Source organism: Pempheris klunzingeri, chromosome 11 (genome assembly GCF_042242105.1).
Source record: "Pempheris klunzingeri isolate RE-2024b chromosome 11, fPemKlu1.hap1, whole genome shotgun sequence".
NCBI classification, from domain to species: Eukaryota; Metazoa; Chordata; class Actinopteri; order Acropomatiformes; family Pempheridae; genus Pempheris; species Pempheris klunzingeri.
In genome coordinates, this window is record NC_092022.1 from 7,041,406 (window position 1) to 7,067,536 (window position 26,131).

Genomic DNA, 26,131 nt, shown 5'->3' on the forward strand with positions numbered 1-26,131 from the left:
GCAGACGACAATAACAGCTCAAAGAGTTGAATCTGTCATGTCTAATGGGTATGAATAGACATAAATTATTCAGTCAAGTCAAATTCCTTGTATGTGTTCACATACTTGACCAATAAACACTGATTCTGACTCTGAATCAGAGCATGAATGCGTGGACTGTAATCTGTAAGTGTCTGTTGTGATGCCACCAAATCATCCATTTCGTTCTTTACTCCGTCTCCTCCTTCCAACAATCTCTTTTCCCCGCTCACATTTTCCATCTCATTTCTCCTGTCCGCATTTCTCTCCGTTTCATGTATCTGTGAGCCGAGCATCTGTATCTGCAAGCTTCTGTCTCTAACTTCTGTCTCTGACTCTTTTTCTTTTTTTTTTTTTTTCACTGTGCCACTTACTTCTCCACAACCCCTGTTTCTGAGTCTGCCCTCCCCTCCACACACTGCACTGTGCATTCTTTTCCTTGTTTGTCTGAATGTTTTCGTGTGTATTTTTTCTCCCTAGTGAATTTCGTGAGATTGCAGTGCTTTATTGGGTTTGGTGCAGTCAGACTGCAAGGAATCATATTGAGCACTTCCCCCTCCCGCCTCCCCCCTCTCCCTCTCACTCCCTCTCCCTCTCTCTCTCTGTCTCTCTCTCTGAGAGATTTGTTTTCTCCTCGGCCAGAATCAGTAACAAACTCCAGTTCTGTCTTTCTCTTTTTTTGACTCCCTCTTTTATTACTGTCTGTATCCTCAGAATATTTTACAAGGCTGCAGTGCACCATCAGTCTTTCTATGGCGAGCCACTTCTTCTTCATTTGCTTTTCCCATTCACATGCTCAGCTTTTGTCGACTTGGTGCATGGCTTTGAGGCTTTATTAAGTCTAGACTCTGGCCTTTTGGTGAGCCCTAAGCAACAGTCACAGCCTCATCACTTCCCCTTTTCGTCACAATATGTTTTTCTTTCCTTCGTTTCACCTGTGAGTCTGTACTCTGCCTTAATCATAATCTTTACTAGAAGTGAATGATAGAATGCTCATTTCAACTATTGGGTACTCACATTTAATACAGATTCCTTATCCCAAAGTGCAGAGTTTTAAATGTATTCTATAAATTTGGAACAGAACCCTGCAACTTCCTTTGTTGAGAGTGCTTTGCTTAAATGTTTGGTTTTCATTAGTATTATGCTGTTCCTGTCTTTGGATAATTCTAGCTGGTGTCTGCACACAAAAAAATGATCCCCTCTCCTTGTATCCTCTATCTCTCTTTTCCTAATCCAGGATGTCACGTTTGTTGCCTTGTCTCTCTTATCTTATTGTTTTCTTTTCCTTTGTCTCAAATACATGAACACATTTGGTCACTGACTCATCGGCAACAATCAACAGAAACAACACTCCCTCCTTGTATTTCTTTTCTTTCCCCTTCTTCTTTGAATAATTGTTCATCTGTCTGCTCCCAGAACATTCTCCGGGGCTGCAGCGTGCTGTTGGGTCCCAGCACTTCAGGGCTTTGGCGGGCTCTCGCTCAGAGTCAGAACCACATCCCAGGCGGCGGTCCGGCCGAGCTGACGGAGCTGCTGGAGCAGTACACCCAGACTTTGGCCCAAAACATGAAGCTCACCTACCTCAACCCTGTGGCGCTGGTTGGTCCAAACATAGGTGAGTTCAGAGAGAACACACACACAGAACAGAACACGGACACACATGATGCAATAGCTAATTACTAGTCTGACCCAATAATAGAGAATAAGACAGTAATAAAATCTTAATCTTTACAGATGATTTGCAACGGTTTTCTCATAATACTGTAAATCACTGCTGTGAAATCAGCTAGAATGACTCATTGTAAAGCAGGAGATGAACAGCAGTAATGCAAATGATGGTGGCACAGCCAGAATGCTGGCAGCAGCACAGAGAGATGAATTTCATGCTCCCACACACACACACACGGCAGCTAATGCTTCCAGCAAACGCACAAAGACCCCGAAGCGCTGTAGCATTGGCCAACATACATCATTTGGATTTACAGATGCCAAACACACACACACAGGATCACACACATAGAGAGTCACACACACACACACACAGTTTAGCTTTGCCAAAGCTCATAAAACTTTTTTTAGCACTCACTGTAAAAGTGGGTTAAAAAACTGCTCCTGACACACACAAGAACACACTCTTTTGGATGTACAACACATGGCAGCTTTGGCCATGTGCCCCGTGTCATTTAGTTTCCCGTCATTTTGCACGTTTTGCTCGTTTTCACATTTTTCTGTCACTTTAGCAGTGTTGAAGATACCGATAAATAACCCATACCATGTACAACAACAGGAGGTGTTGAAATAGCAACAGCAGCAGCTCTGGCAGGGATGAAGCCAGACAATGAATTTCACACCCAGTTAATGCTCTTAGCTACACACACACATTGAATTCCTATAAGATACCAGACACACAAATCTCATGAAACTCTTCAAAGTTACCAACTAGTGAATCTTCACCAGCTTCTAACACTGTAGTTTGGTAACTCAGATAATCCCTGAAAAAGTATAAAATAATCTTGGCCAACTTGAATTGGCTGCTTTTATTTCTTTATTATGTGACTTTCATCTCTCTGATTTCACTGTAAATGCCCTTTGGAATACATCCAAGATGCTGATAAGTAACTTCAAGCCAACAGTCTGATGCAGATTCCCAGACGGAGAGCATAGAATTAGAGGCAGCACTGAAAGCAGAAGGAATAATTTAGCCAACGCTAAATGTCACACTCCCACACACAAACACAGACATTTGATGCTCTCATCCAAATGGGAAAGGGTGAATAATCAGGGAAAGGATATTGATGGACCTGACACACACCATCAGTTATCTTACAATGTATGAGTTCCTTTTAAGATTTTGAGTTGTTGTTGTTGTTGTTGCTGGTTGTTAGAGTGCCAAATCTTCTATTTTATTTTACTAACAAATCATTTGTTTCTCAATCAAAATTGTCATTACAGACTTTAAAAAGTAGAAAAACAGACATTCTTTCTCCACACACCAACAGGCACACACACACACACACACACACACACACACACTTTATACACGTCTGTTATATTGAGTGATTTCCCTCACCTCTCTGTATTGAGTGCAGCTTCACTTCTGTTTGCTGGATCAAGTGTTCACTCATTATTGAACACTCCACATTGACTATGTACTTCCTGTTTGCCACCTCATTTCCTATAATACGACAGTTCCTCTTCTCCTCTGTGTGTGTGTGTGTGATTATTGATTTTTTTATTAGCTCTTCACACACAAATCCACAGAGATTAAATCGTTTTATTGATAAAGGCAGTTCAGGTTTCCTCTTAAATTGTAGAAGAAGGAAGAAGAGTTGTATTTTTGTGTAAGGCAGTGTCAGAGTGACCGCTTTTTGGCTTGTGTAGCTTCGGACCAATTAAAAAAATGGTTGGTATTTTATGGTTATGGTCTAATTTTTGACCAACGCTGATTTAGCAGGTTTTGTATGTCGGAGCTGTTGGAGCTTGCATTTTTAGCAATAATAAAATATTACCATTTAGTTCATTATTATTATTATGATTATTATTACAAAGGCTCTTCAGTGGCCTCTAGGCAGCAGATTGCTTGGTTTGTCATGAGGTCAGACAAAGTAAGGTCAAAGTAAGTCTGCTTCAGTGCTCACCAGCACAAAAACTAATGAGGGTGCTGTTCTTCTAGTAGAAATGGAGATAAACCTTTCACAATGTTTCAGAATATCAGACGGTGGGAGCAGTGAAACACTGATGTAAAAATCACTTTCAACTTGCTGAAAGGAACCAAAGGAGAATAATAACTCAGCAGCAGAGACTGATTTACTGTAAGAGTCTGCACTTTATTCATGAAATGTTTTTAGCATCTTCAGGAGGCATTCAAGTGAATCTGTTTTTTAAGTAAAACAGAGTGATGAAAACCTGGTACCAAATCATTTTCATCAGGGCGTTGGCTCAGTGCCACAATACGTGAGTTAAGTAAAGTGCCGACTTTTGCTGTAAGTCAGTCAGTGTTGCAGAATGATTTCCCACATTTGGTTCTTGTTACTTGAGGGACAGGATGGGTAGCAATGTCAGAGCTAACCAGTCACACTGTGACATTTTCCTCTTTATTCATACTGCCCATTAACAAACATCTTACTTATACTTTGTCCAAAAATGTGTGTTGATGTGTTTTTATTGCTGCCTGTTTGTTTGCCAGTCATGAACCTAGACCGAGTGGAGAACCAGACCCACGTGCGGCGGCGTTTTCCGCGTTACCACACCACCCTATTTCGTGGCCAGGCTTTGTGGGATCCCTACACTCACGTGATACTGCCCCCTGCTGCCCTGGTGTCTCAACGGCAGCAGCAGCACAGCTGGAAAGAGAAGGAGCGGACAGAGAAAGAACGTAAGAAAAGACGCACAGATACAATTAAAGGCGGGAGACTGTAGGAGACTGTAAGAGACTGTACTCACACAGACTTCTCCATTTCAGCCTTGACCCCCCAGAGCGGCGCTCCTGCCCCTGTCAGTATCCCAGCCAATCAGACAGGAGAATACAGTGCAGCCAGACGCACTATTTCGATGCCTGAGCCGCCCATCACCATCGTCATCATGCTGATTTATCGCAGTCTGGGCGCTGCCCTCCCTCCCAAGTACCACACAGACCGACGAGGAGTGAGGTGGGAATCAATCACACCCAGAACAATAAAAATCTGATTAGACCAGTTTTGAACCCTCTAAGGATGGAAGCATGTTGGATATAGAGAGCTGGACCACCCATGTGCCGACCAAAATTGATTTTATATAACATCACTAGAAAAATAATAATCCAAAAACATACACACACATCAAAAAAATTACGGTCAAAGTTATGGTCAATACATTTTACATCACTTGACTAATAGCAGTAATTCTTTTATCAGCTTGTTGGCATCTGTTTCTTCTCTCTCTTGCTCTCATGGTATCCCCCATCCTCCCCCACTACTCTCCTCTCCCTCACCTCACCTCTGGGCTTAATTATAAAGTAACTAACTGTCCGATTTTCAGTAGGTGTCAATAAACAGTCATTTAAATCAAGTTTACCAATCTCGTTCCTCCCTGCCCAGCTTGTCTCTGCCTGCTTCACCATCCTAACCAGGACATCAGCCTCTGCTTTCTGTCTGATCCAGGAGACGTGCGGTAACTCTGCGCTCTCTCTCCCCCAGGCTTCCCAGACACCCGGTAATGAACTCCCCAGTGGTCAGTGTCTCTGTCTACAACAACCAGACGTTTGTGAGTGGACATTTGGACCAGCCCATCCTGCTGGAGTTCAAGCTGCTGGAGACGGCCAACCGCAGCAAGCCACTATGTGTGCAGTGGAACCACAGCAATCTGTGAGTACAGATTTCATTTACGTTTGTTTATATATTTCTACATCCACATTAATACACACACACATATTGTGGGTTTTGTTAGTTATCATATGAAAGATGCTTCACACTGTACTGATACTGTAGTAAATTGTATTGCGTTTACACTATTTATGTAGATAGTATTTTTGTCATTATGATATATGCCTACATCTGTCATTTTAATGCACCATGGAGATACATTTTTGTGTTTTAAGTCCTCTTAATCTACTAAATCAGTGTAACGAATGCACATCTGTATAGTACAGTGTTGTGAAATATCACAGAGAGGTGAATGCATAGTTAGTCATACTACTATTCAAGTTTTTGTGGATTGGGAATTGAATGTTCTTTTGTCATTTGTAAAATTTGTCATCAGGCTGCATTATTTTGATATCAAGACGTCTCAATTTGTTGAGTTTGGTTTATTTTTTGCTTTTAAGTGTGAAAAATATTCAACATCCGACTTTTTGCACTGCAGACCTGTCATAGTAGGAAAATCAGAGGTGTAACTAATAATACTTAATAATTAAAAATGTCCAAGCCATTGCAGTTAGCCAGCATACACATTATCGGGTGTTGTCGAAAAGGTTTATTTACAGAAGTAGTGCTCTGAAGTGGACACAGGAGGTGAAATGAATGTGAAGTGACACCTGCTGTCTGTATCACAACAAAAAAACTAAACCTGTCCATTTTTGAATGAACTGTTCATACGAGGATCTGCCTCTGAATCACAAAATATTATAATGTATTATGTATGTGTATGTCCTCACTTTTTTACTCACCTGTGCCACATACTCACAGTAACACACAGGTATACGCTCACTGACAAGAGAGACCATGAACTTCCAAAACCAGACGAATGAACTCACATACAAGCAGCATTCATCCGCACAACAGTGGACCGTTTTACTAGTTCTGTTGAAGTTGACGGATCATAAGCAGACACATCACAACCGCATGTTTTTTCACATATGATACAGTTGGTCTTTTCATTATCAACCGTTTCTCTCTGTGTCTCTCTGCAGGTATGAATTAGGAGGTTGTTGGACAGTCAGGGACTGTATGGTGGTGTATAGGAACACCTCTCACGTCCGCTGTCAGTGCCACAGACTGGGCACCTTCGGCGTGCTGATGGACAGCTCACAGAGAGAGGTTAGCGGTCTGTCACTGGGGGAATGCTCAGTGTATGAACCACAGAGTGCATTTAGTGTTTGATTGTTTTGTTTAATTGTATTCAAGGGGACAGTGTACGTTAATTATCATCATGTAAATGTGCCCTTTAATTTTCATCTGCAAACATGTATAATCATTTCACTTACCTCTTATGCCTCTTTATCGTAATGTGCCATGAAGTGGGCTCATTGTACGTTTCCTATCAGTGATCCTGCTGTGTAGACATACATAGCTCCTCAGCCGGTGTGTCGGTTTTCCTTCTTTTTTTTTTATTTGAACATCTTGGCTGGTAATTACTGGATTCAGGTGGTTTCAAATTTTGAAATCCCGCAAGAGATTCTTAAGGGTAAAAGAAGCCTTGGTACAGCTGCATAGGATTTTCATGGTTTAATGCAAACCCACTGCCCATCGCACCGCAGCATCCTAAGAGATGATGTATCAGATCTTGACACATGTCTGACAGAGAGACAGGAAACTTGTGGAACACTGTGTGCTTTATTATGAATTCAAAGTTGCACATGTCTGGTCCAATTCAATGAAAAGAGGAGTATCTATCCGTTCATTTGAGATGCTGAGAACGTGCCCAATTTGCCCACATAAAATTCTCTGTTTTTTGGCCGCAAATGCTTTCTGTGCATCCAAAGGCAGTGATGAATCGATTTCATTCTTTTGAAACGTGTTCCCCTGACAGATTAGAAAGGTCTGCTAGTTTGCTTAGTCTGCTGTTTGATTTGTCCAGATATGTTTTTGTATTCTATCTTTATAATAAGGTGCATTTTAAATAGTTTAAATGCAAATTTCCTCTGCCTCTCTCAGTCTTTTTGAAGGCTTTAATATTCAGCAATGCCAACCAGCCAGCATTCTGTGCAGTTAGATGACATTAAATTTCATCATTTGCAGATGTAGATGTGCAGATGACAATGTGGTGGCATGTGCAGCTTTAGTTTCTTTAGTTTCTTCCAAATAATTCAACATCTCTGAAATAGATCGTAGAGGAGAGGAGACAGTGACCCAGACTGAAATAGCAGCATTTCAAGATGTTAAAATGATGAATTTATATTTATACTTTGCCTTATTTCACTGTGTGATTTTTCATCTTTTGCTCAACCATACGCCTTCCTTACCCGTGTCTGCCTTGCTTTCCCATTTTCCACTTTTTTCTCACATTTTTTTTCTCTACTACTACTCCCCTCCTCGCTTCTGCTCTTCCCTTTCATCTACTCACACCAAAATGATAATGAATAAATGATGCCACGAATGGAATAATACCCTCTCTCCATCCTCTCCACCCTTTTCCCTTCTCGCACCTCTCTATGAGCAGCAGTTGGAGGGGGATCTGGAGACGCTGGCCCTGGTCACGTACTCCTCTTTGTGCCTCTCCATGCTGGCCCTCCTCCTCACTGTCCTGGTGCTCTCCTGCCTCCGAGGCCTCAAGTCCAACACCAGGAGCATCCATTCAAACACAGCGGCGGCCATGTTTCTGTCGGAGCTGGTGTTCCTGCTCGGGGTCAATCAGACTGAGCAACAGGTAGATACTGGTGGGAAGTTGGTGTGTTTGTGTTTCTGCTGCCCTGTTTGATTGTGGCGCTTTTAGCTTCTTTGTCTTCTTCTTTTCTTTTTTCACATCACTGCCCCCCACCTCATCCCCAGTTCCCAATTGGCAGCTTTGTCAAAGAGCAAACATTTGCTTTTGATCTCATTTTTAGCCACATTTTGCAGGTTTGGGTTTTGTAGCTTTTGGCTTCCCCTTTAAATTAGATCATCATGTATATCTTCCTTCTCTGGAGCAGCACTAAAGGTCATATCATTAATTGTTTGCTCTGTCACAGCTCTGTTGGAGACAAATGTTCTCTGTCTTTTTGTCACTCCTTCCTGCTCACTTTGTGCCTCTCTACATCTCATGTGTGTGTTTTTCACTCTCTCTCTTACTGTAAGTCTTCTTCCTTGTGCACCTCCATTTTTCCCCCTCCTCTGCCCTTTTCTCTCGAATCTGTCATCTTTCCCGACCACTTTTTCTCTCTGTTATGTTACATCACGAATGTGTGTGTGTGTGTGTGTTTAAAGAGCAGTGAGTCTTGTAGCGAGGGCACTGAAAATATGTGCTCACTCAGCATGAAATCCGATTAATTAAGATGTATCCCCCACACAGTCGACTGTACGGCTCTTACAGTGCCACTGGTTACTTCTAGCTGAACAATATGTTCGCTAATTCATGTACATCATGCATGGGAGAGCATGTTAGCGCTCGCAGCGGTCTTGTGTGTTTGTGTGTACATTGGTTTTAACATTTTCGTGTCTCTATCTGTTCGTGTGTAACTTGTAGTGTTTGTATTCTTGCGCGTGTGGGAGTGTGAAAGTCATCGTCTGGCCGACTCCTGCCAAGGCTGCTGCTATTTCTGTGTCATCTCTGGCTGTGTCGTCAGGAATTTGCACTGAGCTTTTTTTGACCTTAAAATCTGCTCGCCTTAACTTAAAGCGCTCAGCTGAAATATTTCTTAAGCGGTGTATTTCTCCTTTTTCATAAGTATCATGAAGGTTGAGAGAGAGGAATGTTTACATTTACATTTGACGTCAACTTGCTCTCATCCAGAGACCTGACGACAACAGCTTAGTGATGATCCGATCAATTGATCCGATCATAGACAAGTTTAATTTAATGCATTTCTATATTGAATTTGATCAGGTCATCGTGTCCAATTACAAGTGAACCGAGAGACACATGGACTCTCCTCATTAGACAGAGTATTAAGTATTAATCTGATCTCAGTTGTTACAACTCAAGTCAAGTCAGTTTGGATTACTTGAGCTTTTCAAATCCACTTTGCCTGATGTTTATATTAGTGAAGAACACATATAGCTGCACAAATCACATCAGACTACTGTTTGTTCTCACTTCACTCAAAGCTGGTTGTCAGTTGCCAGCAACCATCTATTTTAACTCGCAAATCTGTGTGTTTTTAAGGTTTTCTCCTGTGGTTGGTTTAGATTTTACGTTTCCTTCTGACAAGCACCACCACAGTTATCTTAGATGACAGTGACTTACACTTGTGTAGGTGCTTTAATTCATAGCCACTAGAGTTTGAATGGCATCATTTCTCATCTGGCTGAACAAACAAAACAGACTGAAGGCTCCAGAGTTCAAATAAACCACTAAAGGCATGCTTGAATGCAGCCTGAGGGTAATTTCTCAGAAGCTTAAATGCTAATATACTGCATTATTCATGCAGAAGTTCAGCATTACTGCCAAACCAAGCAGCAGCACTTAGTGACACAAGTGATTTGGAAGTTTATCTCCTGCCCTGACAAAAGTGTTGGTGTTCATTCTTGACAATATGCAATCTAAACCACGGTACTGGATGTACTTCCACGGCTGATTTATCTCTCCTCATCTTCGTCTTCATCTATGTTATAGCAGATAACACCATATTTTAGCACGGATTTGACATCGCCTCATCATTAATGCAAGATCACATCTTTTATAAAGATAAATAAAAACGAAGTTCTCCATACGCATCAATACGGTCTCATGGATATTTCAAATGATGAAGAGAAATACATTAGTAAGTAACTACGCTGACATTTTACAGATATCTCTCCAACATTTATGTCATGGTTTAAAATATTTGTAACTAATTAAGAGATTCTGCTTGTAGCAGAATTAACAAATGAATTAAGCTGATGAAAGCTTAAATTGTAAGATTGTAAATTAATTAACAATTGGAGCATGAATATGCTTCAACTGAGCTGATAATTTCCCTTAAAACCAGGAAACAAGCCACATAACTGTTGTGAAACCTACAAGGGCATTTCTTTTTTTTACTATGTACGTTCCTCTATTGATGGTGCTGACTGTTGTAATCATAATAAATCATAATTGCCGTTTTAGAGCTCACTCTTGGGTGTCATTACTATAATTCAGAGCGTTAACAACATTCATTTACAGTCATATCAGTTATTTTCTGAATTTCCTGGAGATATACTGTAACACGCTGCCATAAACTCTGTTCATTAGTTGCGTCGGTAATTAAATCATAACCGCTTCTTACTTCATAGCTGATACCTGCTGTGTGGTAATAAAGACTTGCCAAGATGTCAGCTCTGCAACTGTCTCAAAATCAATACAAAAGATTATGTTTTTTATCTTCACCTACCTTCAGCTAATTTTTTAATTACCTACCCCTCTGCTTTTCCTTCCCTTCTTTCCTTTGATCGCTGCTTCTCTGCTTTGTCCTTTCTGTTCTTTTCCCTTTCCTTTACATGATTCATCCTTCTCCCTTTCCTTCTGATACCTCCATCCCTCTCCCGTTTCCTTTGCTTTTTTCTCAATCTTTCCTTCAATAATTCTCTTCTTCTCTCTCTCTCTCTCTCCAGTTCCTGTGCACGGTTGTCGCCATCCTCCTGCACTACTTCTTCATGTCCACATTTGCCTGGATGTTCGTTGAGGGCCTTCATATCTACCGCATGCAGACCGAGCAACGGAACATCAACTATGGTGCCATGAGGTTCTACTATGCCATTGGCTGGGGCGTGCCCGCTATTATCACAGGTGACACACACATTCACTCACATGCAGACATATAACATCTCTGTGATATTTGTCAGAAACGTGCATCCATGTTTACACACACAGTCCAACATGTCCTTGCCACGTTTATACATGCTGTCATGTATGTGCACAGACACACACGTCTCACACACACATTCACAATGAGCCTGGCTGTGTAGATAAGGTGTCCTATTGACACTTGTATTAAACAGGTTTCAGTGACATTTTAATGTAGAGATAGTCGAGCACACACACACACGCACATACACACACGCAAGAAATTTCTGACGCATGCTGGACGGGAGTAATATCTGCTTGCTTTCTTCTCTCTCTTTCGTTTACACACACACACACACACACACACATATTTGCAGTTTCCATCCAGACTCATACATGCTGTCAACTGCCCTTTATCTGTTGTACACACACACACACACACACACACACACACACACACACATGCACATACACACACACCGACCGCTGTCTCACCTTGCCTCAAGAATAGATCTGTCTGCTACCAGACACACACACACAGGCTGCTCATCTCTATCCTCAGGCCCTGAGGTGTGTTTATCTTCCTGTTCGTCTTTATTTAGGCTTTTCCTGTCTTTCTTATTTTTGCAATTCAATTTGAAAATTCTTTAAACCCACGACTGTCAGGACTTTGACAGTGTTGTCCAAACAAGGATACATCAGGAAAAGAAAACTTTGCAGTTCTTCAATCAATCACAAATCCTCATCTGGTACCGTCATGGATGTCTGTTCTAGTCATGGACAAAATGGTTGAGCATCTACAATGGATTCATAAAAAATAACCTGCTACAATACCTGAAAACTGTTGGTGGTGAGGTGTTTCAGCTCAGTAGAAATTAAAAAAATCTAAACATAATATGGATTTTACCTTTACCTGTTTTGTCTGTAGCACTAGTCAGATACAAGTCATTGGTTTTTGAATAGGTTTCAGGAGAGAAACTGAAAGTGTTTATTGATGCCCCTGAACACACAATAATGTAATCGTTCATTTACAACTACTGTTTCCCAGCAGCTGATTCCCACGGACACGATGCTCTGTCACCTAAACATAATATTATAATAATCACCAATTATTTAAAAGATTAACACCTGACATTAATTTGGATTTTGTTATGCCTTTGATCTTTCCAGTCACGGTCATTCAGATAATTTCATGCTGTCACATACCTTGCCGCCTCTCTCTGTCCCTCTCTCTGTGACTGACGTACAGGAGGTCTTAGAGTAAATCTCCCTGTCTGATCTGACTGTCTGTCTCCTCTGCTGCAGGTCTGTCGGTAGGCTTGGACCCAGAGGGTTACGGGAACCCAGACTTTTGCTGGATTTCCATCTATGACAAACTCATCTGGAGCTTTGCTGGTCCTATAGCCATCGTCATACTGGTAACTGTCTCCCCGTCTGTCTGATATACTGTGGTTAATGCTGTATGCATGTATAAAAAAGTGTAAACAGTCATGTGAGGGAGAACGGTAGGGTAGAGTGTGAGTGAGCCTTAAGCAAACTGAGCAAATTCTGCAAATATTGATTTAAGTTTTGCTACCCTTTAAAATATTACAGAATCATAAAACCCTGTGCAGATCAGCTTAACTGTGCTTATTAGACTGGTTATAAGCCCAAGTTAAACTCTTCTTCAAATAAAAATTTGTGTAAAATTGGTTTATCCTCCTTCTTCACTGTCTTTGAATCACTGGCAGGGCACTCTCCTAAAGTTAACTGAATAATATCATCAGTCATAAGTGGCAGCACTCCAGATGATGACCCTGCCAGACCGTCATTTTGATTGCTCCCAACATTGCATTCACACCTTTTAATTCATAACTTCACTGCAACGTCTCAGACATGAATCTGTGCCAGGTTTTGCAGTGCTTATGAATAATTACAGCGTAGCAGAGTCAGTAGTCAGTGCTAATCATTTCTACACTATTCTAAACTTTATTCATACATTTATTTATTTCCTTTCTTCTTTTATCCTCCTGTTGTGCCTTTGATTGTAAATACTGATTCGTTTATTCAGTCATTTTCTTTCTTTCATTTACTAATTTGTCCATTGTAATATACTGTTTGAGCAAAATTAAAAAGAAGCATATTTAAGTAGAAATTCATAGACTTGGATGGCTTTGCTTTTAATAAATATACCCTTTTCCCTCATAGATAAATATTTGATCCACATTGATTTTGTTTCATCTTTTTATCCTCGTCTCTGATGCTACTAACGGCAGTACTGGATTAGCTGAAATGCATTAGAAGTGTTGGCTTATCGTCTGTATTGATTTCCCTCTTTCCAGATGAATGGAGGGATATTCATGATTGTAGCCAAGATGTCCTGCAATCCCTCTCAGAAGGAGACCAAGAAGCTCCCTGTCATGTGAGTACCTGCACACCGTAGCTACACGACTCTTCTCGCTTTCAAAAAGTGACTTTGTTGGCTATTTTTAATCATGTCATGTAAGCCCACAGTCTATTATTGCTGCACTTCTCATGAATACTATTGATATTGATAAACATGTAGGGGCTACAGCTGCATGTCAATGTGTAATCCTGTGTTGTGTAAAGACATTAATGCTGAACCCAATTGAAACATAAAAAATAAGCATCATAAACAATACACAAATAGTAATCTAGACTGACTGTAATATGAGAATCGCTGAACCATGGGGAGTGTAGTTTTATAAACTGCTTGTGACTGGTGAGCTAACAAGGAAAAGGGGAATTTCTGTCTGTGTACTTCAGTCAATGTTGATTTGATAGACAATGATCATGTCAGGGCTTGTTATTGATCAGATCGTATGTGCATAAACATCACAAGGAAATCACTTCAGCTACCTGGTGTTTCTCTCTGCCTCACCACCACCTGTCTGTCTCAATATTCATCCTGCTGGCTCTCACTTCCTGTCACTCTTGCCTCTCTGGTGTTTTTTTACGTCTCTAAATTTCTTCATTACTCTAATCGTGGGTATCAATAAACAATGGGCTGTGTGCAAATAATGCATGAATGTATAATGACCACACTGTTATGATACCATAAGCAAAAGTATATATTGTTATGTGACACAAGTTAATTAAAGTTGATTTATTTGGTTTTGGTCTGAGATGCTGAGATATATCGTATAGAGAACATTGAAGACATCCCAGTTTTACATATAGAGGTGCAGGTCTTCATTGCATGAAGTATAAAATCAACAATTAGGAGTCAGTGTTTAAAACATGGAAGACATTTCACATTATTTGACTTTACAATGTGTGAAAAATATAAATACACTGTTGCCCATAAAGTTGGAATAATTGTTCAATACCCCCAATTTTGTTAAAGCCTGAATACACCGTTTGCAAAGGTTAATTGTGGTTTAAGTTTTTAAAGTTGAGAAGATATACACTTTATTTATCAAGAATAAATCACATTGTCACAATCATTTCATGAGAAGAGGTAAAAAAAACATGTTATAACTTTATGGGCAACAGTGTATAAACAAAACATGATGTAAAAAAGCATCTAGAGTATCTAAACATAATAAACAGTAACGTCATTAAAATGTTAATATCTTAATCAGAGGCTACACAAAGTAATTCTCTAAAATACAGCAGTAGTTAATTTTAGAAGGGGCATCATGGCCCCACTCCGGGCCATCACAGCACTGACTGTTCGGCCGTGGTATAATTCCTGCCATGCTGTTTCCAAATAACTGCAGGCGTCCAGTTGAGTGTGTGTTATATCACAGATTCATCGTGGTGAATACAAATCTAATCTTTTTCTCCCACACTAACTTCTGTGTTTCCCTCTTCAGTGCTACTATTCGCAATGCTTTCCTGCTGTTGCTGGTAGCCACGTCCACTTGGCTGTGTGGTCTGATGGCTGTGAACAACAGCATCCTGGCCTTCTACTACATATTCGATGTCCTCTGTCTAGTGCAGGTATGAAAAAAGTGCATGTTTTGTAGCTGTAGCTGGTGACATCTGCAAAGATCTTGATCAGAATAGCATCTTAGATGTTTGCTCACCGTCTATGCTCTCTCTCTCTCTCTGTCTTTCTACCTCTCTCTCTACCACTCTCTCACCCAGGGTCTGTCGGTGATGCTGGTCTTCACTGTGTTCAACTCAGAGGTTAAGGAAGCCTGGAGAGTTGCCTGTTTGGGTAAGAAGAGCCCTGGAGAAGACCCTCCCAGACCACCACAGAACACTGTAAGTGTTTATTCTGCTGCAGCTCGTCTCTGCTGAAACTATGTTGCCTGGTTTCTCAGTGTGAACTTACATTACTGTGAAGTCATTTACGCAGAACATCGGCAGCAAGCACACAAAATGAAATGTAAAAATGATCAAAAATGAATATTAATTTACTTTATAAAAGTTATAATGTGATGGTCATTATTGCAGTGGAACGACTTGCAGGGTGAAATTAAGACCTTGATGTAATTCATCTCGCCGCATGATCCCAAAGCCATTTCCAATGTTTTACTCTGTTTTACAGTATTCTCTTTTCTAAATGAACTGTGTCCATTACCAGACTAGCACAAAAGCCCCCCTGCCCTCCATTCTTCCTTCCCTCCATCCATCCATCCATCTTTCCTGTCCTCCCTCTGCCTTGAGGGTTTGTCGTTGACCCAGATAAAAACAATATATCGTCCGGTGGAGGCTTGCCTGCTCTTTAGCCCACTTCTGCAAAAGCACTGTGCAGTGCCTATTTAGAGTGTGTGTGTGTGTGTATGTGTGTGTGTGTGTGTGTAAAATCCTGATTCTGCCTTCACATCTTTTCTTCACTGTCTCTTCTATCTTGCACGTGTTTATCACCTCACTGCACTTTAACCCCTGTTTTCTTTAGTCTCTATTTTAGAGACACTCATTATGTGTTAGTGCCAGTGTGTGTGAATGTGTGTGTGTGTATTTGTGTAGGTATGTATATTTTAGGAGTGTGTGTGTGTATGTATGTGTTAGTTTATAGATAGTTCATTTCACTCTTTTAACCCCCATTTACTACGAAGCGCTTCCTATCCATCACTGAGTCATCCGAGGCAAAATGACTGTATCTTCCCAAATCTATTATTAGACATACACTATGCTGTTCTACCTCTGATGGACTGGATGTATAAATGACCACCTGTCTGACCCGCGCTGTGCTATATGATACATTATTGATGATGGCAGTGGCCTAATACAGTGTAGAAAGCTGCTGTGCCCCATTTCCAGGCAAGCTTCTGCTCCACTTGCCAAACCTCCCTTTTATTTTTTCCCAGGTCAGCATTCAGCAACTATAATAGCCTCCCTCTCCCAAATAGTCTCTGAAAATGAAAGAAAATTTGGGGGGGTGTGGTTTTTGAATATTAACACTAAATATGTCTCTGTTACCCATTATGCTACTAAGTACTCATTATTTTATGATATGGACAGAAAAGCCCTGTATCAGGAAAATAAACCATTTATGTAAAAATGTGGAACAAAGGCCCGAGGAGCACAACTTAAGTCTCTCAACCTTCTTGTGTGTGTGTGTTGTGTGTGTCTGTGTGTCTGTGTGTGTGCGTGTGTGCGTGTGTGTGTGTGTGTGTGTGTGTGTAGGCTCAGAACCCCTATCACAACGCATCTCTGTTGGAGCAGAGCGGGCTGCACCGCATCACGTTGGGAACCTCGACCATCTCCTCTGTCAGCTCCGCCAGGTATATAAACACACACACACACACACACACACACACACACACACACACACACACACACACACACACACACACACGATGCACTCACAGATCACAACAAATTAGAAACAAATTTGGAGAAAGAGTTGGAGAACTTTCACACCATGGCTGGTAGAGCAGATTAACATATTAATTCCTCCTGTAGTTCAAGAGAAAATGATTTAATACCAACAACATACAAACTTGAAAAGAATGACTCAGATAGAAATCTGTCAGGTTTGATTGATTCTCTGTGACTTATTTGGGATAAAGTTGCTTCAGGGTGGAAATCCCCTCGCTAATAAAAACCCTGTCGTGCATTTTATGGGTCAGTGGGGTAAAGACGAAGACGACTGGACGGAACAATGTACTGTACTGTATGTAGAGCAACACTAATGCAGTCTGAGAGTTGATGTCTTTATGGCTCAGAGGTTGTCTGTCTTTTATGTGTGTGTGTTTGTGTACGTACAAGCACATACGATATGTGTGTGTGTGCAGATGCTCTCTATTCATCTGCATCGACCTGTGTGAGTGCATACACTCTATACTCTATGTGTTTTCTGTCTCTCCTTTTTCCCTGTTAGAGAAAATCTTTTGGCTCGTCAGACTCTGGAACAAAACATCGTCCACTCCGGAGCGACAGACCTGGATGTGGCCATGTTCCACAGAGACGGAGGTAAAAACACACACACAGAAGAACGCTTTTAACCAGCAGTAGTAACATATTCTCTGTTTCTTCTCTTTCTCACCACTTGCTCTTGCCGTGTGAATGTCATTTAAGATTATGCTCATACACCCACAAGGGAGAGAATAACAACCTGTTAACCCTTTCTTTCCTTCCCTTTCTCTTCTTATCATCTTTGTCCCTCTTCTCCTGCTCCTCTCCCAGGTGAGGACTCGGACTCGGACTCCGACCTCTCCATGGAGGAGGAGCGCAGTCTCTCCATCCCTTCCTCCGAGAGTGAGGACAACGTCCGGCTCCGTGGGCGCATCCAGCGGCGATTCAAACGCTCTAATCACAGCGAGCGTCTGCTCACTGAGCCCGCCCACAACGGCACCAAAGGTAGACGAGAACTTTGGCGATTTTCAAATGGTTAATCTCCACATTTGCACCTGTTTTTGCTTTAAAAGGCATTTCTTCTCACTGATTAAAAAGCCAGCCATGGTTATTAAGCCTCTTTCTCAAGGACACAGCTAATGAGAGCATGCTGATGATAATAACCCTGTAACCTATGAGTAATGGGATGGTCCCATCAAAAAGTAAGACAGCGTATACATGGGAAAGACACTCACAAGCTTGCACAAAACATTACATGCATTAAGGGCGGCCAGTTAACCAGACCTGTATGTCTTTGGTCTGAAACCCATACAAGTGAGGGGTAAACATGCTAAGTTGACACAGAGAGGCCCCTACCAGCCAGCAGAGTCAAACAATTTAGGTCCCAGCTGTAGAAAGAAGTCCATTATTTTATCTCAGATATGTAGAAACGTGGGACACATACAGGCACAAAAACACACACACACATACAGCAAGAGGAAATGTCAGTGCCAGTAGTAATTAATCAATACGTTCTTTTCTTCTGATATACATGAAAAGATGCCATGCATAGCGTATGACTTGATGCATTTCAAAGTATATGATAGAAATGTCATGCATATATAGTGCTCTGAAAGCTTTCACCATGAGAAAAGGCCAGATGTGCAAATCTATAAATCCGTATTGGTAATCAATTCTTAGCTTCATAAGCCATCTGGATCACATGAACTCTACTCAGGGTAAAACACAGACCAGAGCTGTCAGTTGAATAGAGGAGGCCGTGATCCAGATGGCCAGTACAGTCCAATCAATTCATCAATGCAGTCAAACTGAAGGGGCAGAACAGTGTGCGGGATGTGGGCTTTTTACTGAAAGGTCATAGTTCCAAGATGGCGGCCTATTCGTTACGACGAAGAATGAAACCCCTCAGCGAGCCGTCGATTTGACAGCGTTACAGGACTGTGTTGGGAACGTGCAGAAATGGACCGCTGAAAAAGAAAAAAACAATGAATAGTGTTTGTTTTTTTTTAGTAACATTTTGCTGTTGCATTATTTAAAAGCATGTTCCACAGGAAAAGAAGGCTCACTGATCTGTAACAAGCAGGACAATATGTGGGAGTGTTTTGATTGGAATGAATAAATTACACATTTCAACCATGAATTTTGTCTGTCCGTAGGTCATTTTCACTCGTCTGATACATTCTCCGCCAATATGACACTTTTAATTTGCCCTGGCTGTTACTTAACAATGAACATACGCTATTTGTCTGCTGACACCTGCTATTTGATACAGACATCTGCTTTGTGTTCGTTGGGATGCACACGCAGCAGCAAAATGTAACACAGCGCTTGATGTCAAATTAAAAAGATTAATATGAGGCATAAGAACATATCAGCAGCTTTTCATAACTGGTGTTTACTGGCTTTGATACTGAATTCTTTTCAGTGAAGACAGCAATAGTGATTTTGTCCACTTTCCTAAAAAAACTCTTTTCAATGACATTCTTACTTTACCAAACGTCAGTGGTCGATACAGCCGTCCACACGTGAGAGCATCCATGCTGTTGTCAGTATTTGTGGCAACAGATTTCACGAGTAACCACAAAGTGTCTTTTTGTGTGTGGCAGATCTGGATGGGAATGACCTTCTGTCCTACTGGCCAGCTTTGGAGGAGTGTGAGACACACACCCTTCAGAAGTGGGGCTCAGAGCGCCCCCTGGGGGCAGATGCTGCCAACAACAACCAGCCTGATGCAGCACTGACCAGTGGGGACGAGAGCGGCCTCACCCAGCCACACAGGCACCGCAAGGGTGAGAGAAAACACACCTGTACAAACACACACAATTGATGGGCACACAAACATTTTGGATTCACTTTTAGTATTATTCCAATCTTTGCTTCACCCTTCTTGTCTGAATAATGGACTGTCAGGCCACAGGTGCCTGTTTTTTATGGTTGTAAGTTTTTACAAATTGATGACAAATGTCAACGAAGCAATGTAGTTAACAGACTGATTAACAGACTTGTACCTACTTTGTTTTTGCTCTTCATTGTCGCTTTCCTTTCTGGTTTCTATATCAGATTTACAAATTTGAGGCTGGTCTGTCACATGACATGTATAAAAGGTCTATCTGGCCTGAATACTATGAATATATTATCTTGTCGTCATACTGTTAAACAAAAATCTTCAGACGTGTAGTCTGACTGATGAAAATGGGACATTCAAGAGGAAGCTGGAGAGGATGTCAGCCGTATGAGCTGAATCAGCAAAGTATCACATAAAACAGCCCAGTAACAGAGAATTTATCTGCTTTATGTGCAGTTTGTCCATAATACTTTATTTCAATAATCCCTTGTGACCAAGTGACCTAGCAGTGCCCTGGCTTTTAAGGATGTAAAGAGGCCGCAATTGTAATTTAATTTTATCCGTCCTTTTTTGTTTTACTTCTAGGTTTTTTGGTAGTTCTTCTTAGTAAACAGACTTTTACTGTTGTTGGACCGTAGATGGAAGAGCACGTTCGTCTTAAGTCTGAATATAATGTGCTGGTGGACATGCCATTGTTTGTACTCATTATCATCTCATGTGTCTTATTACATATGGTATATTAGAAGTTTTTGCACTTCACTTATGGGCTGGAGTCCCTTGTGCATAAAAACTTGCTGAGACAACATTGTGTAGTGCTTCACTTAAGGTCTAAATCTGGCCATGAAAGCAGTGACACATTTATATGTACAGTATATATACTCAGAATGCATACATATGAAATTGGCACATACACATAAAGGTGCACTTCACATGCAAAGACACACTGAGTGAGTAAGAAATGCAGGCAAACATCACTCATGTTGCCTGGTGACGTTTTAGGGACTGTATTAACGCACAAAACATGTACATGCATACATACAAGTGTGCACGCACACACACACACACACATCTAAAGTGGCTGAAAGTCATGGTGTGTATTTTAGTTTCGCGACTCTCGTCTCCCTCAAGATTTTCAGATTACTTAGATGGTGTTTTGATTCATAAAATGTTAATAGTGAACATGCAGGGATCTAAAAGTGTCACTCATGAGGCCAAAACACACAAACTCTCCAACTCTCCCACTTACCCATTCCCTTCTCACCTCTTCTCATCCCTCATCACACTTCCTCTGCTTACTGCTCTTCCACCCTCACCTTCAACCCCCTCCACTTCTCCACTTTTTACTCCCCTGTAACCGTCTAATAGTCGCTCTTTCTGACACTCATGCCTTCCTCTCTCCTTCTCACGTTTGTATTCTCTCCTACCAGGTATTCTGAAGAATCGCCTCGGCTGTCCCCCGGCACTCCAGGGTCTTTCCACCATGGGCCGGGTCCCCAGTGAGCTCAACTGGTACCGAACCTCCACTTTGGGCCACCGGGGCGTTCCTGCGGCCTCCTACGGTCGCATGTACTCTGCCACAGCTGGCGCCGGTGGAGGTTCCGGTTCACTTTCCCAACCGGCTTCCCGCTACTCCTCAAGGGAGCACCTGGACTCGTTGGCCCGGAGGCAGCTCTCCAGGGATCCTCTAGGAAGGCAGACGATTGGGGGATCGAGGGACCGGCTGGACTGCCGTGGTTCTAGAGACAACCTGGATCTGTTACCCAGGAGGAGAGAGCTGGGGCTGGGGCAGGGTGCAGGGCTAGGAGGCCTTGGGCTGGATCACCCGCGAGCCTCATCATCCAGAGAGAACTTGACAGGATCCAGAGACAGACTGGACAACCACCACACAGGCAGCGTCCACGCCTCAAGGGAGGACTTGAGCGGAAACGGAGGAGCTGTAGGGGCGGGAATGGAGGGATACCTCAGCGGATCGAGGTCACAGCTGAACACGCTGACTCGGCGGCAGGCCTCATCCCGGGAGCACCTGGGGGGGGCCTTGGCGAGCAGTAGGTCGAGAGAGCAGCTGGAGACCAATGGAGTTGGAGCTCAGGCTCCACCATGTCGGGAGTGGCTCCGCACTCTGCCTCCACGCCAGCCCTCACACCCCGACCAGCCCCCATCCTCCTCCCCTCCTCCCCCAATCTCTGAGGAGCCCCAGCAAGAGCAGCTCTCTGGCTCAGCTCACGGCAGAGGACGACTGGACTCCGCACCTTCATGTAGGTACCCCGGTCAGACTGTCCCCCAGGTAGCAGGTTCAAATCCAAACCCTCTGGGTCGACAACCGTCCAGTGAACACCTGGATATTCTGTCCTCCATCCTGGCGTCCTTCAGTTCCTCCGTCCTCACTCCTCCCCCAGCTGCCTCTAACCCAGGGCCAAATGGCTCCAACCACGGGCCCTCCCCTTCCCCACCTCAGTCTGCCACCTCCCCCGACTCAGAGTAAGTCCTTCTAGTGTAAATAAATCTGCCTTGACTAACCCCCTCCTCCTCTCCATTTTCTATTTTACTTTTCCTTTTGTGTCTTCAACTCCTCCTCATCTTGGACTTTGCTTGTCTGTAAGCAAATATTTTGGCTTTAACTACCCTTTAACTACATCTCCCATTTCCTCCCCTCTTTTATTTTCCTCAGACTGATTTTCTCCTCCTCAGCAGCTCCATAGGGATGATGTCCACTCTTTAGCTCTTTTGTCTCACCTCTCTTAGGTTCCCTTTTCCATCTTTTTACCTCAGACACACTCAGCTCCCTCAGTTCCACCTCCTCCTTTTTAGCCTATTATCTTCTCATCCTTTGTGTCTTAGTCTGCTTTGTTCTGTTCTCCAGCTCTGTCTCCTTCCTCTCTCTTCGTCCTTTTGCCTCACACACGTCATATTCATTTATGTCCTGTTTCTATATTATAATCATTATGTGTTAGTGAATTTAAAATCGATGGAGATGTTGCCGTATAAACATATCGCCTCATTTTCTTCTTCTCAGAGCCAACAGAAGTGAAGGACAGTCTTGATGACAGCCTCCATATCCCTTTATACATTGCGACAGTGCTTCAAACACCAGGGAAAAGTTCAAAGGTCATGGATGGCTCTGAACCGCTGGGACACTCTGGACATAGGAGGACTAGACACAGACTTGAGACAGAGGAGACAGAGTTGGAACAAAAGTAAAGTAAAGTGTCCACCGAGGATAAAAGAGGACTTGTGGGCGGTTTGTACTGTATACATTAAGTTTTTAAAGTCCCACCACCTACGATGATCTAGGTTTCTTGGGACGATGAGTCAACCACCTCTACTACCTAAAAACTGTTAAAGACAAACACAAACTCCTCAGATTTCAAACGCAAAAGTCAGCTTGATCCAGACAAGATCCGTCTTAAAAAAAAAGACTGTAAATAACATTTTTTTATACATTTTGTATCTTTTTTCATTGGAGATGAAGAAGAAATCTCTTGTGATGTTTTCTTTTTTTTTTTTTTTAAATGATTGTGTCCGTGTGAGGTTGTGAGTGAGGTCGGTGCGAGTGCAGTCCTGTTCGTTGCTGAGGGAGCGGTTTCCCCTACAAAGAGAAAAAAAAATCCCTAAATTTCTCCCTGAAAGCAGTTTTCCTCAGAAAGTTCCCTCAGAAAACTTTGTGTATAGCGACAGGGGTCCGGCAATAGTATCTGATGAGATTATTGAGACCGCGAGAGGTGGTTGAAGGGAAAATATCAAAAGTAGCAAGAAGTGATTGTAAATACAGGAAGGGATTATTATAAGAGAAGAGATTTGATGGAACGAGATGATTGTCCAGAGAAAGATGGCCAACGTTAAGCTAAAATACCACATGAAGGTTTAGAGTTCACCTATTAAAGCTCAGTCACAAGTATCCAAGTATCAGCTCTTTAGGGAGATTGTGCTGTTTTGTGATCCACTGTGTACGAATGTGACCTTGTCGTCCGTCTGTGTGACTTCGTGCCTGGTGCTGTCTGAACCAGACCATATCAGTCGATTGATATCAAAAGACCACATTGTCAGTGTTCTGGAGACCTGGTGGGTGAAGGTAGATATCTGTCTGCCTCTCTGTATGAGGCCGTATCATGTAACAAACCCCTCAAGGTAATCTTGCACTTTGATGCATCACGACTCAACCTGCCTCAAGAGACGCCACAGGAGCAGCCGAACCTCCCCGGCAGCATCCAGGAGACTCGTATATAAAAGCTTCTCATGCAGAAGTTCTGTGCAAATCCAAAGCCAAAGGGACAGCTGTTTCGAATCAGTATGATACAACGATGTTCTCCCATTTTCTGTGATGCAAAGGACTTGTGCAGTGTGTGAACGCTGTAGATGTAATTCATAGTTTTGTTTTAATTGGGATTGTTTTTTCCTTTTTTTTTTTTAATTCTTTAATTTAATTATGCCATGGAGTCTGTGTGAAAAATAGTTTTTATCAATGAGGCCCTACATCTGCGCTCCAAAATAACATAACACTGGGGTTGGTATTTTATTTGGCTGCATTCTGTAGAAGCAAGTGGATTTTTAATCGGCACGTAGGAGGAGCGTGGATCAGAGGAAAGGTGCTATGAGTCACGTCTTGGCACGCTCAGATATTTGTTTGGAGACCTGAAAGCAGACCTGCAGTACATATCCAGCATGGTATCTACATGAATATATAATCATTAACATGTCTGTAGCACATGAATCCCATAACATTTTTTTTACTTGCTTGGCTGAACACAGCTGCTGGCAAATAACTTCAGAATATCTTTCACATATGAGAAATTTCTCAACAAAGAGGCACTCGCTTTAAATCTGTAGACTCCTGGCTTCTCTGTCATCGACGAAGAGGTTCACACCACAGCACATCTAATAAAGATGTTCTCTGGTTGTTAAGACCACTGTGCAGAGATGAGGTCTCTTGAAGGATACAGCGCAGCTTCTGCAGCAGTGCACCAGTGCAGCAGTGTGCTGAGGGGAGGAGATGTCAGTTGTGTCAGCGCTAAAAGCCTCTAAGTGGTTTCGAGATGCAGATCTCTCTAACAGCAGCTGCTCCTTTCTCACAGGTGTTGGAGTGAGCACCAAGTTCAGGCCTTAAGGTAACAACACGCGGGCATTTGTAAGCTATTGAGACAGGCAGGAAGTCTCCAGCATCCTTCAGAGGGATTAAGGGACAGTGTTTAACATAAATATTCTTTTGTAATGAAAAAAGTGCAGTCGGCCATAAAGACTGAAGGTAAAATGAGGTTTCTGCCTTGCCAAAATGTGTTGCCTGCATGTTCTCCTGCAGAGTGCATTGTGACAGTCCAAAAATACCTCTAATAACACCAGAACAACAAGAGAGGAAGTGGATTTAAAAAACAACAACAACGAGAGGGCGAGACTAGAGCACAATGAGCATACAAATACATCATGAGGTACAAAACAAGACAAGGTTGGAGGCAGAACAAATTGGGTCAGAAACCCCGACTGTGTGCAAAATGTAACTGCACAGGGGAGGGCGTGGACGTTACTCATCGCAGAGAGGAAGAAAGAAAACAGAGAAACAGCAGGAAAAATAGAAATAAACACACACACACACACACATGTCACACACCTCACAGAGGCATATCTCCCTGCTCTGACTGCTGCTCTGTCATTCCCACGTCCCTGGGATGTGACAAGTGAGTCTATCTGACAGTAGTATTGCCAAAAAAAGCTCTTGCAGGGGAACACAAACCACTGGTCTGTTAAAGGGGAAGCACACCAAAAATATCTGACTCTGTTTCCCTTTCACTGTTTTCATCTAGTTGCTCCATTTTTTTCCATCACAGGCCTGTTTATCCTCAACTGACGGTATCTTTGACTTGTACAGACATGAGATTTATTTTATTTATCAATAATTTATTGACATTGTATTGATTATGTACGTTGCCATTTTTTATGAGAGGCTGTTGTTAGATAAGTATGTGTGGTTTTTTTGTGTCCTTTTTTTCACCTGTAATGTTTCTTATGATCCAAGTCTCACTGCAACAAATGGATGGAGATGGAAGGACAGAAAACAGGAGAATGTGAAGGTAAAGATGTCTCTATTCACACAGATGATTACGATCTGATGCAGGACTTTTCGCTTCGTCCGCATTTAAATTGGTTTCTTTATCCAATCATGTAGGTAAAATCTGGAAGATCTGACAAAACCAACTCCAATTTCACATAAATGCATTTATCAACACCAACATATCTAAACTAAAAGTTAAATACTGGGTGTAAATAGTGCAGATGTGCCTCCCCGTTCACTGTTCTCGATCCAAGGCTGAAGCTTTGCAGGCACCAAATCAGATCATTAACTGGTTTTTGTGTCTGCTTTTAGGCACAACAGTCAGCTGTCAGTGACGGGGACATGACAGATAACTCCAGTTTCAGGTTAATCTGGTTCGGACCAATAGGAGCTGCACACGT

General features: G+C 42.2%; 1 protein-coding gene across 1 annotated transcript in view; it reads left to right on the plus strand.

Annotated features, from left to right (window-relative positions):
• celsr3 (cadherin, EGF LAG seven-pass G-type receptor 3) overlaps positions 1 to 22,731 on the plus strand; it is a 101,483-nt gene extending 78,752 nt beyond the window's left edge. The window contains exons 22-38 of the mRNA XM_070839053.1: positions 1,435 to 1,633; positions 4,205 to 4,393; positions 4,481 to 4,667; positions 5,193 to 5,360; positions 6,404 to 6,530; positions 7,873 to 8,079; positions 10,923 to 11,097; positions 12,400 to 12,512; positions 13,416 to 13,495; positions 14,913 to 15,039; positions 15,187 to 15,306; positions 16,675 to 16,772; positions 17,372 to 17,463; positions 17,677 to 17,850; positions 19,452 to 19,634; positions 21,118 to 22,168; positions 22,704 to 22,731. Coding sequence (XP_070695154.1) covers positions 1,435 to 1,633; positions 4,205 to 4,393; positions 4,481 to 4,667; positions 5,193 to 5,360; positions 6,404 to 6,530; positions 7,873 to 8,079; positions 10,923 to 11,097; positions 12,400 to 12,512; positions 13,416 to 13,495; positions 14,913 to 15,039; positions 15,187 to 15,306; positions 16,675 to 16,772; positions 17,372 to 17,463; positions 17,677 to 17,850; positions 19,452 to 19,634; positions 21,118 to 22,168; positions 22,704 to 22,731 — 3,318 coding nt within the window. The remainder of the gene's footprint in view (positions 1 to 1,434; positions 1,634 to 4,204; positions 4,394 to 4,480; positions 4,668 to 5,192; positions 5,361 to 6,403; positions 6,531 to 7,872; positions 8,080 to 10,922; positions 11,098 to 12,399; positions 12,513 to 13,415; positions 13,496 to 14,912; positions 15,040 to 15,186; positions 15,307 to 16,674; positions 16,773 to 17,371; positions 17,464 to 17,676; positions 17,851 to 19,451; positions 19,635 to 21,117; positions 22,169 to 22,703) is intronic.
• Positions 22,732 to 26,131: the final 3,400 nt, after the last annotated feature.